The sequence below is a fragment of the Somniosus microcephalus genome, chromosome 1 (genome assembly GCF_052327205.1).
Source record: "Somniosus microcephalus isolate GS21.2 chromosome 1, FLI_Smic_1.0, whole genome shotgun sequence".
Taxonomy (NCBI): Eukaryota; Metazoa; Chordata; class Chondrichthyes; order Squaliformes; family Somniosidae; genus Somniosus; species Somniosus microcephalus.
In genome coordinates this window covers 436,606,687-436,620,311 of record NC_140987.1, presented here as the reverse complement: position 1 = coordinate 436,620,311, position 13,625 = coordinate 436,606,687, and the positions used below count along the sequence as shown (strand labels likewise).

Genomic DNA, 13,625 nt, shown 5'->3' with positions numbered 1-13,625 from the left:
GAGAAAAAAAGGAAAAGGCACAAACCAAAGGTGTGGATAAAAAATATATAAAAATGTAATAGGGGCCGAGGTTATGATCTGAAATTGTTGAACTCGATATTGAGTCCGGAAGGCTGTAAAGGGCCTAATCGGAAGATGAGGTGCTGTTCCTCGGCTTACGTTGAGCTTCCGTGGAACCATGCAAGAGGCCGAGGACGGTGAGGTCTGAGTGGGAATGCTTCAAGGACACCCTCAAAGCCTCTTTGAAAAAGTGTAACATCCCCACCGACACCTGGGAATCCCTGGCCCAAGACCGCACAAAGTGGAGGAGAAGCATCCGGGAAGGCGCCGAACACCTCGAGTCTCTTCGCCGGGAGCAAGCGGAAGCCAAGCACAGGCAGCGCAAGGAGCGCATGTCAACCCAAGCACCCCACCCCTTCAACCACCGTCTGCCCCACCTGTGACAGAGACTGTAGGTCCCGCATTGGACTAATCAGTCACCTGCAAACTCATTTTTAATGTGGAAACAAGTCATCCTCGGTTCCCAGGGACTGCCTAAGAAGAAGGAGGAGGAATTGAAATGACAGGCGACCGGAAGCTCGGGGTCACCCTTAGGACTAATTAAATGACAGTTCTGTGTTTCTTTGGATGAGGTCTGTCGCCATTTTGTGAGAAAGCATGAGCGAATGTGGGCAGGTACTGTTAGTGGGCACTTCCACTCAGCCCACACTGAACAACCGCTTGCAAAATCTTTGCAAGCGATCCCACAACACATCGCGGTCTGAATTTCCAAGATGGCGGCTGGGGAATAGCCTCTATCTCTAGTGCGGAGGAGGCGGTTGTTACGGGTTTCCGTCTGTCTCGTCCCGACCCGGAGTGAACCAAGATGCCGAAGGTGGTGTCTCGCAGCGTGGTGTGCTCCGACACCCGGGACCGCGAGGAATACGACGATGGCGAGAAGCCCCTGCACGTTTATTACTGTCTCTGCGGACAAATGGTGCTGGTTCTCGGTAAGCAAGCGCCTGAGTCTCGACAGGCCCCGAAGCCTCGGTCTCGAGTATTGAGTTCTGCGGGGGTGGTGGTGAGGGTGAGGACCTTCCCAGGCAGGACACAAATATACATGCGAAACTTTTTTTTACACAGCAAATGCGGGCGTGGGGTATTATTTTTTTCTCCTTGGGTTTAAAAAAAATTACAGATGAGATTTGGGAGGTTTGATTGATGGTGATTATGTTTTTGTTATAAATTAATCAAAAGTATCATGAAGCAATATAGTGCAAAATCAGCTTAAATAAAACCCTGAAGTATAATGGGATGACATATGTAGAATAGAAACATAGAAGATAGGAGCAGGAGTAGGCCATTCGGCCCCTCGAGCCTGCTCCGCCATTGAGATCATGGCTGATCATCCAAATTCAGTACCCTGTCCCTGCTTTCTCCCCATACCCCTTGATCCCTTTAGCCTTAAGAAATATATCTAACTCCTTCTTGAATATATTTAATGAATTGGCCTCAACTGTCTTCTGTGGTAGAGAATTCCACAGGGTCACCACTCTCGGGGTGAAGAAATTCCTCCTCATCTCTGTCCTAAATGGCTTACCCTTATTACCCTTATCCTTAGACTGTGACCCCTGGTTCCGGACTCCCCCGCTGAATATGGTTATGTAAAGGTCCATGACAAACTTGGTGATACAGTGAGATGACACGTCTGAGAATGTGTGGTACTGCAGCGTGCTGGGATAAAAAGAAAAACTGTATGAAGGGAATGTGGAATAAAAATGGAAGAAGCTGGAAACTAAGCCGGCCCATCAGCATCTGGAAAGGGAAAATACAGTTAACATTTTGGGAGAAGACTTGTGTCAGAACATTAAAAAAGGACGATAGGAAAACTTCTTCAGGCGCGTCAGCCTTCACTTCGTGCTAGAACTCTTGTGTCAGTTAGAAGGTTGGGACTTGAACACTTAACCTAGGCCAATACTTCAATGAGGTACAGCATGCACCATGCATGCCACAGTCAGTTTCTTCAGGTGCTTGGCAGTCCTTAAAGGGACTGAAGGAGCTGACACCAGAAAGGGAAGCTTGATTTTTTTTTTACTTACCTCATTGTGGAGCCGGCAGTAACAGGAGTACTCTTCCTGGCCCTACATTAAATCCATGGCCGCTGCCACTCGCATCGCCTCCCGATTTTCCCCCACACCCCGGTTTTGATGGAGTAAATAAGGAGAAACATTCCACTGGCAGGAGGGTCGGTAACCAGCGGACACAGATTTAAGATAATTGGCAAAAGAACCAGAGGGGAGAGGAGGAATGTTTTTTACGCAGCGAGTTCTTATGATCTGGAATGCACTGCCTGAAAGGATGGTGGAGGCAGATTCGAAAGTATCTTTCAAAAGGGTATTGAAAATATACTTGAACAGAAAAATTTGCACCACTATGGGGAAAGAGCAGGGGAGTGAGAATAATTGGATAGCTCTTTCAAAGAGCAGGCACAGGCACGATGGACCGAATGGCCTCCTGTGCTGTATAATTCTACAGCTCCCCCCCACCGGCGTCATTAGGCCTGTACAATGTCTGCTCCAATCTGGGCACAATCTAACTTTTAGGCCTTGGTTTTTACTGGGTCTTCCCAATTTGTGTTGGTTCTTGGAGCTCAGTTTACAGGGTGTTCAATGTGTTTCATTTGCATGGTCCTCCACCATGACACTGTTCTTTGGCCTGTCCTTGTTCTAAACTTCCAATGATTTGGGTCAGCACCAGCTCATACTTTAGGTACTTTTACTTTAGGTGGTCTGTCATTTGTTGTTTTGTAATATTCACCACCGTTGTGTTATCCAGCATGTTATTGACTGGCATCTGTTCTCTAATGTTGGTGGCGATGCTCAAGATAAAGAATAAAGGGTTTAGTTCTTGTGACTGAAGCACCTTCTTCCGTACTTGTCTCAAAATCTGCTCAATCCAGCAGCTGCCCTCCTCCTCTCTCTTCCCCCCCCCCCCCAATCACACTGGTCCAGGCCACACTGCTAAGACCAAACCCCAGCTCATTTGATTGATATTGGGAGTGAAGCCTCTGCCAAGTCCTGAGCCCCTGCCCTTGAACCAGTGGTTCACACATCTGACCCTGTCTGTATACCTGCCTATGAGCCATGACCTTGTCCTGTTGCTGACTGGGGAAAATGTAAGTGCATTTACCCCACACCTCCAAGCCACAGGGCCTTGACAATACACAGTAACATGAAAACAGAATTAATTCCCTGAGTGAGGGGAAAACTGAATGAACAAGGACTGCAGATACAAATTAAGTCATGCAAACACCATGTTCACCAGCTAACTCTCATATATTCTGTTTGTACCTCGGGGGTTATCTCCCGAGTCCAGCAGTTTTTTGATCTGCCTTTGTGAAAATCCCACTAGCAGCGATTAAAGTAAAAAAAAAAAGACAGGTGGAGCTTCAACAGTATAAAAGTTTAATAAATTACTGTGAAGCAATCTTATTTTTCTAGCTCCCTTGTGATTTACCATTGCATTTTAAATTCATCTCAGTAGGGTGTTGACATGCTGTCTTACCCAGTTGTGCGACAAACATTTCAGTTCTTTATTCAGCTGATGAACTTTTTATACATATATAGATATATCCTTAGAATATTTATCGATATATCCTTAGAATATTTATCTATATAAATGCAAGGGATTTAAACATGAGGGTGAGAATTTTAAATTTGAAGCACTGGGGGACTGCGAGCCAAGGTAGGCCAGTGCGCACTGGGGTGATGGGTCGGTGGTACATCGTGTGGGTTAGCATGTGAGCAGCAGAGTTTTGGATGAGCTGAGGATGCGAGGTCAGCCAGGAGAACATTGGAATAGTCCAGTCTGGAGGTTACAAAGGTCTGGATAAAGGTTTTGGCAGCAGCTGGGTGGAGGTGGGCGATGTTAGGGAGGTGGGCGATGGAAACAAATAGTCTGGTTCCACCTGAGGCAATGGCTGGGGAGGGGGATGGAATCAGTGGTGAGGGTATGCAGTTTGTGATGCGGGGGGGGGTGGGGGGGGGGCTGAAGACGATGACTTCAGTCTTAATGTTTTAACTGGAGGACTTTGTGGCTTATTCTGGACTGGATGTCGGACAACAGAGCAGCACTGAAGGGGTCGAGAGATGTGGTGCAGAGGTAGAGCTGGATGTCATCAGTGTACATGCGAAACCTGACCCCTTGAGGTAATTTTGACTTTGGGTAATAGTGTTAAATGGGCGATTATCTGATCCCATTATACGTCTCGCCCGATTTCTATTTCCATGGAAGTCAATTTAATTTCTAATTTTCTTTCCTTCTCTTCATCTGAAGCCATTGTCACTTTGCACAGAATTAATACAAGCTGCTACTTATATATTTTTGAGTTTTTGTTGATACAGATATTACAACAAATCAAGTTATGATAAATACAATCTGGTGTATTTGACAGTATCTGGGCTGCTGGAAAGTGCATTCAGTAGAATGATCAAAACCTTGCATATGGAAAAAAATATATACAGGAAACTCTTTTTTTTATCCAGCACCGACGGGACCGGCGTGGTGCCGGTTGATCCAAAAAGTCCGGATTACAGAGAGGTATACTTACCAAGGTACGAGAGCCCCGTACACGGCCACAGGTGCAGGAGCCCCGGTTACACGGCACTTGTGCAGGAACCCCAGTTACACGGCCACAGATCCAGGAGTCCCGGTTACACGGCACTTGTGCAGGAGCCCCGTACACGGCCACAGGTGCAGGAGCCCCGGTTACACGGCCACTAATATACAGTAAAACGTACCTGAGCCTACTCCTGAATTTTGCCGGTTAAGAGAGGTTTCCGGATATTTAGGTGCCGGTTAAAAGAGAGTTTCCTGTATTTTTAATGAGATAACAGGATGTATGGTTTTACAGGTGCCAATTGCCTTCTGGTACTTCACCAACTAACCATTTTCAACATGTGGACCTACATTGTGAGATTTGGCAGGTTATTTGATGCTAGGCCATCACAACTCTAAGATCCAGCCCTTACCTGACAACCACACACGTATTGATCACTGGATCATTATCTAGAGTGGGAGCCCTGACTGTTTTTACTTCCTAAATTGGGGGCACTGAAGCTAATTGTAGCACCCCTATCTCTGCTGCTTTACCCGAGGAACGATAAACATGGCACAGATCAGGGATCAAAACGGAAGATGACCTTGGTCTGTGTGGCTCTGCTACACATTCTCTTAACCAGCTGAGTCTTTGAGGCAGACTTCACCTAAGTTTCTCGAGTCTCAACGACGTCTTCAGCACTCGCTGTTCATAACCCAAATTCAAAAACGTAGGCACATGGGAACAGGAGTAGGGCATTCAGTCCCTTGAACCTGTTCTGTCATTCAGTTAGATCATGGTTGATCTGTATCCTAACTCCATCTACCTGCCTTGGCCCCATATCCCTTAATACCTTTGGCTAGCAGAAACATATCGATCTCCGATTTAAAATTATTAATTGAGCTAACATCATCTGCTTTTTGTGGGCCAGTGTGCCACACTTCTACCACCCTTTGTGTGAAGAACTGTTTCCTAACTTCTCTCCTGAATGGCCTGGCTCTGATTTTAAGGCCATGTCCCCTTGTCCTAGACTCCCCCACCAGCGGAAAACGGTTCTCTCTATCAATTCCTTTTCAAAATCCTAAAACCTCAATCAAATCACTCCTTGACCTTCTATATTCCAGGGAATACAAGCCTAGTTTATGTAATCTCTCATAATCTAACCCTTGGAGCCCGGGTAACATTCTGGTCAATCTGCGCTGCACACCTTCCAAGGCCAATATACCCTTTCTGGTAATATCCTACAGCTAGGCAGAGTATGAATGCAAGCCTCGCAGTTTGCAGAACAGTGGGTATGCTAAGGTGCCACAAGTGAAGGGGAGGTGATCTAGTGACTCCTTGGCATTATGAGCACTACTGATTTAGACTAAAGTAGTAATATAGCAGAAAAACCGAACCACCACTTCCAATACTTTATAGCATTTTTAAAAAATCAACAAATAGGGACCCTTATTCTTAATGAGGTGGTGGTTGGGAATTTTTTTTAGTTCTGCAATACTTAAAAAAAAAAAAAAAAAATAGTGGAAGAGGTTATCCCTTTAACGACCAGCAAGTCATGTGATCAGTCCCATTTCTCTTTTAATATAGCTAGCATGAATGCGAGAGGACATTTTGACTCCGGCATAATTTTTTCTTCTTGAATTGATCTTTTTTCCCTTCTTATTTCTCCCTGTGCTTTGCGTATTCCTTAAGCTTATAAGTCAGACTGGAGCCCAGTTCCCACGCCTTCATATGTGCCATGCTGGAGCTGGTCACCCAGATTGACCCTCAATTGAAGCTCCTCCTTCCCTCTCGGTGGCAAGGGCTTTACTGCTTCCCATAGTAACTTCTTTGAGATGGTTGTGTGGAGAATTGCAGATAAGTTGCACCACTGTGCCTCCCCCATGCACTATTTTGATTATTTAGATAGACTGGCATTATGAAAAAAACTGCAAGGTCTGCAAAATTTTACTAAAGCTGTCATTATTACCTCTGACCTAAAACAACTCGGGTTTACTATTACGATAGCAAAATACTGCGGACGCTGGAAATCCGAAATAACAACAGAAAATGCTGGAAAAACTCAGCAGGCCAGGGCAGCATCCGTGGAGAGAGAAACAGAGTTAACGTTTCAGGTCGAAGACCCTTCGTCAGAACTGGGAAAAAAGCAGGAAGAGGGATAGATTTTAAAGCAAGTGGGGGCTGGGAAAAGGGGGAGGGGATGAAAGAACAAAAGGGAAGGTCAGAGATAGGATAGAAAGCCGGAGAGATTAAGAGACATTGAGAGATATTCAAGGAACAAAGGATGCCTCCCATGTGGCAGCTGTCCTTCATTCTGCCCAGGCCATTCACATTTCATCTCGAGCCATCCTTTAGTTAGTTCTGGTTTGAAGCTACTGCAGTGAAATTAGCCTACCTATGTTTTCTCCTACCGCACTCCCATTTGTTTTTAAATTGGTTCATATTTGGGTTACTACATGGAGGATCTCACAACATTGGTTCAGTTCACCTTGGGATAAGGAGATGTGGAGAGATTGAAAAAAAAATAATGATTTACCTCTTATCTCTTCCCCTTTTCCAAGAATTGCAGGTAAATGTACATCTTCCCAAAAGTTGAGCATTTTTTCCCCTGCAATTCTATTACCTTTTTTTTTTCCTGAAGACTTATGCTAGGTTACATTTCCTTAAGCGCCTGCAGTCCTCTACTATCTCCCCATTGAGGCCATGTTTTATATATTCGCCTAGACGGTGAATGTTGGCAGGCTATTTGACTGGATGAAGCAGGAACCTTATCTGATTCCGCCCCCCCCCCCCCCCCACTAATTCCCTAACCCAGGAACACTGACAAATTGGACCCCAACTTCTGCCCTGGCAGAGCTCTGTTAACGCTGCATAGATTAGGTTCAAACGTGGGAATTTCTGGTCTATACGGTTCAATCTCACGCTACTCACTAAGCGATCAAGGCAGTGACGTGCATGCTTTTTAAATCAATTTTTTTATTTGCCCCTTCAGATTGTCATTTGGAGAAACTGCCCATGAGACCACAAGACCGAGCGCGGGTCATTGATGCATCTAAGCATGCTCATAAATTCTGTAATATTGAGGAAGATGAGAGCATTTATCTTCGAAGGTAAGGTGGCAGTGTTCGATGTGTTCTGGAAGCCTCGATGGAGGTTGGAGTGTGCCTTCGATAGTGAACTATGACCTGTCGTGGTATCAGATATTCTTGGGTCAATGATTTTACTGGCCAGATGCAAAGTAGTACTTTCATTCCCTTGCCTTCAGAAAGACATCAGTGTATTAAAGAGGGTATGGAGAAGAATGAAATGCATGGTTCTGGGTCTTGAGACTCTATGGTTCTGAGGAGAGATTTGCAGAGCTTCACTGGAGAAAAGAAAACTGAGGGAGGAGATAACTATGTAGCACACATGGTCGTGGGTAATCTAATTGCAGAAGTAATTTCCATCTCATCCATTACTTTCATGAAACAGATCCGGGTCAATTTAAAATAAAATTCAAGCGTGAATTGTTAATGATAGTAATTGCTCAAAACATTTATCATTTTATTTTTTTCCCCATTTGTAGGCCACAAGGGATAGAGAAGCAATTCAGGAAAAAATGTGGAAAGTAAGTACTCATCATTTACTTGGAATTTTATTGTAAAAAGCGGTCTCCTGTGGTGTTGCACTCTGGAAGTCAAGACCAAGTGTACTCAAAAGTGAAGTGGCGTTAAAGGTGGTGGGCCTTTGCTATAAACTGCTGCAGTCCTTGGGTGATGGTGTTCCTACAGTAGCGTTAGTTAAAACTTTATAGGGTTAAGAGTTGTTCAAGAGGAAACTGAGCTTCATGGAGGCAGCTTTAGCAATGGAGGTGATAGTGAGACCAAGAATATCAACGGATCAAGAAGATTAGAAGTAGAGCCATCAATGGTAAGAGGTAGTTGCTGTTGGTTACCCATGCGAGAAATTACGACAAAATTGTGTCGTCCAAGAATTGAAAGAAACAAGATTTTTGTTTGCTAATGGACAAGATCAAACATAGTAATTCAGTCATCAAACTGAGGGTATGCAATCTGAAGGAGGTTGCTGCATTTAGAATGGAATCATCAGCAAAAGAGTGGATTAGAAAAAGACTTGGATTTATGTACTGTACTATCTTATTATGTCTCCAATTTCTCAGCATATTTCACCTATAATGAATTACTTAATGACTTCTTATGTGGACAAACATGTTATGTAGGAAAACATGCACAATGGGCTGGATAACGATTTGAAGAAGTTATTGATATGAATTAGGAGGGCGAGAGAGCAAATCCTAAAGGCTTGGGGGAAATCAAGCACAAACAGTGACTTATATATCAGCTTAGTGGTGGCGCTCTTGCCTGTGAGTCAGAAGGTCGTGGGTTCAAGCCCCGCTTCAGAGACTTGAACACTTAATCTAGCCTAATCTGACAGTTCGGTGCAGCACTGAAGGGGTATTGCATTGTGGAGGGGCCATTTTTTGGATAAGAGTCTAAACTGAGACCCTGTCTTCCTGCTCCAGTGGATGTAAAGATCCCATGGCATATTAGTAGAAAATCAGGGAAGCTCTTCTGGTGCACATTAATCCCCTAACTAACATCACTTTTATATTTTATAAAAATATCTGATTATTTTTCTCGTTGTTTGTGGGACCTTGCCATTTGCAAATCGGCTGGTACATTTGCCTACATCACAAAAGTAATTCATTGGCTGTAAGATGTGAAATATGCTATATAGATGCAAGTTCTTTTTTGCTTTCTTGAGGAAACTAACTATAGGAAACTCTCGTTTAAACGGCACCTAAATATCTGGAATTCTCTATTAACCGGCAAAATGCTCACTCCGAAAACAACCGGCAGTGTTGCCGAGTCCGAGTCTCCCGTGGTGGCCGAGTTAGTCAGTGGGGGTAGTTCTCCAAACTGCCTCTACTCGGCTTCTTGGCGCTGTCGGAAGTCGGAACACCTCAATAACAGGAGTCTGACTCTCCCGCGCTGCCGGTAGTCTCTTCCGATCCGCCATTTTATAGGGGTGCTGTGTGTCTCCCGCGCTGCTGGTAGTCATTGCATTGCATTACCCTCAACTGGGCGTACTGTACTCAATCAAGCATCTTCCACCATCCATTTAACACAACATTCTGTAGGTGAGTACCCAATTACTGTATACTGCACATTTCTTGATTTTTTTAATTTTTGTTTGTTAAAAATAGCCTCGGTAGATAACCCTCTCCGTCATCTGGAATTTTTGATCAACTGGCAACACGCCGGATACCGAAGAGTTTCCTGTAGTTATAACCATGGTTTTGATGGGAAGCATTTGATTGGAGCTTGTTCAGAAGTTTAGTTGTTCTGTGCAGTAGCTACCCTTAATGAATCGCTTATAAATCGCTGAAACAAAATTGACTTCCACTGTTGAAATTGTGATCTTTCAGTTGTCCACCGGGCCACTGGATGTAGTACTACACTATGGATGCGAGGTGCCATCTTTATTTGACACTGTAGAGCGATGTAGATGGTAGCTGTGGAAGTAAATTGTTTCTGTAGCTCCGATCATCCCATCCTCTTTTTTATTAAAATAGGATTGGCGATACTGTAGTCTTTTTCAAAAAAAATGTAATGAGAAACCTAGATCGAGGGCCCAGCTGCAGAACACCACCAATGTTGGAGAATACGTGCGATAAGTTGAAAAGTGATAGTTACATAAAGACAAGCTAGGGTTTAAAAATACAAAAAACCTGGCCTTGAATTTCCACTCAGTTGCGCTGGTCTTTTCGGCGCAATTTGCCCAAAATCGACGAAAACATTGCAAAAGATCGCGGAATTTTAAGCGCAAATCCAGCTTCCGCAATTTTCTGCATTAGTTCAAAAAATATCGCGCTAGAAGCCGGCCACACCCCCTTATCGAATTAATCGCTATTGTGAGTTTGTAGGCCTTCGATGTTACCACTCTTAAATATATCGAGGAATATTTTTTTAAAGCAAAATTAAAAAAAAAAAAAAAAAAAAACAATTCTAAAATGCTGCCTGATGCACTGGTTCATGGTAGATTTTCAGCAATATGCAAATTAGTTTGAGCAGAACCTCCTGGGGCGGGGGGCGGAGAAACACTTCTCAAACCTAGTGCAATTTTGGGCACAATTTGTACCCGAATTGCCAATTGTGCCCAAAGCGGAAACTCTGCCCCACAATCTATAAGTTTTAAGAGAAATAAGTAAAGAATTTCAGAATTTTGAACTCCTGGATAAGAATGAATTAGGCTCGGCGACTGCGCAAGTTTTGATCCAGTGAGGGTATAGGGAGGAGGAAGTGTGTGAAGAAGGGCATATTTAGAGCTTAAGAGGAACAAGAGAGGAAAGTACAGAGGATCAGTAACAATTGAATAGCTTCCAGTGAAGAAAGAGGTTGGAGGCGAGACATGAGAAAATACTGACCCATTGGGTAACGGGCCTCCCCATTGGGCAACGGGCCTCCCCATTGGGCAACGGGCCTCCCCATTGGGCAACGGGCCTCCCCTTGTAACTTGTCCAGGGACATGAGAAAATACTGACCCATTGGGTAACGGGCTTCCCCTTGTATCTTGTCCAGGGATATGAGAAAATAGCCAGAAGAGCCTCCCCAGATGTAGGAACAGTATTCAACTCTTCGATTGTCTTGGGTTTTAGAGAGTTATGAGTTGCATTTTACCGTGCGCATAATGAATTTGTCTACAAGATTATATGCTGCTTTGACTTCCAAGGCAGTTTGAAGCAGTTCCCCTTACACACGGCAATGTTAAAGTGGTAGTGCTGGGTGCAAACTCAGTTTAATCTCTTCAATTTGAAGAATCTAGTCACGAGAGAGTACTAGAATGAGCACTATGGAGTGATGAAGTGAAAGTCTATCCAACATTGGGAGGAGTAGCAAAGTACAATTTTTGATTTCACAATGTGCAAAATAATGCCAAACGTGGGTGTTCAAAACAGCTTGCGGTATAACCCCATTATTTAATTTTAAGGAGCTGCAAAAGGAATTTATCCCTTGTATCAGGAGTTATTTAGCACACCACTTGTGAAATACATCCTCTGTCAGATCTGATTTTGCATAGAAAGGAGAAACATTTGAAGAGATGATTACCAGAATAGACTGTTAAATTGGATTTACTTGAGAATTGTTTTTATATAAAAGTCTTTAAACTGAATTGTTAACAGCAGAGGTTACGGTTAGGCATGTAATAAGCCCTTAATAAAACATTTCCGTGTTTGAAAATGCTGACCTGTACTATATCTTAAATTATATTGTTACATTTATATTACTTTGCTACATTTGCTGTATCTGCTCCATTTGTTTCATTTATTTAAAACCAAACCATGTTCCTTGCATTCATATTCAGTGGAAAAATTCAGAGCGAAGCAGCAGAATTTTAAGCACACGAGAATTAGGAGCAGGAGTCGGCCTTACGGCCCCTCGAGCCTGCTCCGCCATTCAATAAGATCATGGCTGAACTTCTACCTCAACCTCTACTTTCCTGCCTGATCTGCATTTTCCTTGATTCCCCATGAGTCCAAAAATCTATCAATCTCAGCCTTGAATATACTCAACAATTCAGCATCCACAGCCCTTTGGGGCAGAGAATTCCAAAGATTCACACCCTCTGAGTGAAGAAATTCCTCCTCATCTCGGTCTTAAATGGCCGACCCCTTATCCTGAGACTGTGCCCCCTAATTCTAGACTCCACAACCAGGGACATCAACCTCTCCGTTTCTAACCTGTCAGTCCTCAATGAGTTTCAATGAGATCACCTCTCATTTTTCTAAACTCCAGAGAGTATAGGCCCAATCTTCTCAATTTTGGGAACAAAATATAAGGAGTTGATTATAAATTTTTAATATTCTTTTGAACATTGTGTTTTTTAATGGTGACGTGTTATCTGATGATATAAAATTTGTGCTATTTTTGTGAGGGTTTGGTTTAATATTTCTGAAATGCCATGTACTTACCAAAATGTCTAGATATTTGTTTCTCTTGACTGTCTGGTACAGTATGGTGACTGTGTACCTTTTGCAGATGTGGACTCCTCCTCTTTTATCAGCACCAGCAGAAGAACACTCCAGTTACTTTCATTGTAGACGGTGCTTTGGTGAAGTTCGGCCAAGGGTTTGGCACCACTAGCATATACAGCCAGAAGCAGGAACCGCCAAAGAAGGTAACCCTCTGAAAATGAGGTGGAATTTTTAAATAGTTAAATATTGTCATTTTCTAATTTAATTGACTATCAAGCAGTTTAAAGGGTCACCTAACAAAAAATAATTACTTGGGACAATACATAACAACTCATTAAGGACCGCACAAGAGTTCAGTATTCGGGCGAACAAGATTATTAGATTAAACTGTTAACATATTTTCAATGGCGAGATTGGGGTATGGACAACAGAAGAATACAGAAAAGAAAATTCCCAGAATAGTTGATTATGTAGTCTAATCTAGAATATACAAAAGTGACTGACTCAGCAAAATATGTGCATATAATATGCTAAAAAGGCATTGACTTTTCTGGTACAGCACCTGACTTCCATTCAGTACTTCCCCAAACAACACAACTGAAGTTGGGAATGGAAGGGTGGGGAGGAGTAATTAAACTTAAATTTTTCCCCTCCCATTACTGTACTCGCATGCTTTGATGCTAGCCTATATAGTTATGACAGCCATTTATGGATTATTGGAGGATTTTTTCAACTTATTTTGGTAAGACTAAAACATTTTTTTATTCGTTCATGGGATGTGGGTGTTGCTGGCAAAGCCAGCATTCATTGCTCATCCCTAATTGCCCTTGTGAAAGTGGTGGTGAGCTGCCGCCTTGAACCACTGCAGTCCGTCAGGTGACTGTACTCCCACAGTGCTGTTAGGGAGGGAGTGCCAGGATTTTGACCCAGCGACGATGAAGGAATGGTGATATATTTTCAAGTCAGAATGGTGTGTGACTTGGAGGTGGTGGTGTTTCCATGAATGTACTTTTTTATTTTACAATGCAAAATGAGATTCTTTGCAGGTAAACGAGGAATTCTATATGTGCATCT

The 13,625-nt window shown here is 43.3% G+C and overlaps 1 protein-coding gene across 1 annotated transcript in view; it reads left to right on the top strand.

Moving 5' to 3' along the window:
* The first annotated feature begins 718 nt into the window (after positions 1-718).
* The window catches only part of steep1 (STING1 ER exit protein 1), a 37,907-nt gene continuing 25,000 nt past the window's right edge, over positions 719-13,625 (top strand). The window contains exons 1-4 of the mRNA XM_086000917.1: positions 719-989; positions 7,569-7,686; positions 8,142-8,183; positions 12,616-12,754. Of these exons, the coding sequence (XP_085857043.1) occupies positions 866-989; positions 7,569-7,686; positions 8,142-8,183; positions 12,616-12,754 (423 nt within the window). The 5' untranslated portion in view covers positions 719-865. The remainder of the gene's footprint in view (positions 990-7,568; positions 7,687-8,141; positions 8,184-12,615; positions 12,755-13,625) is intronic.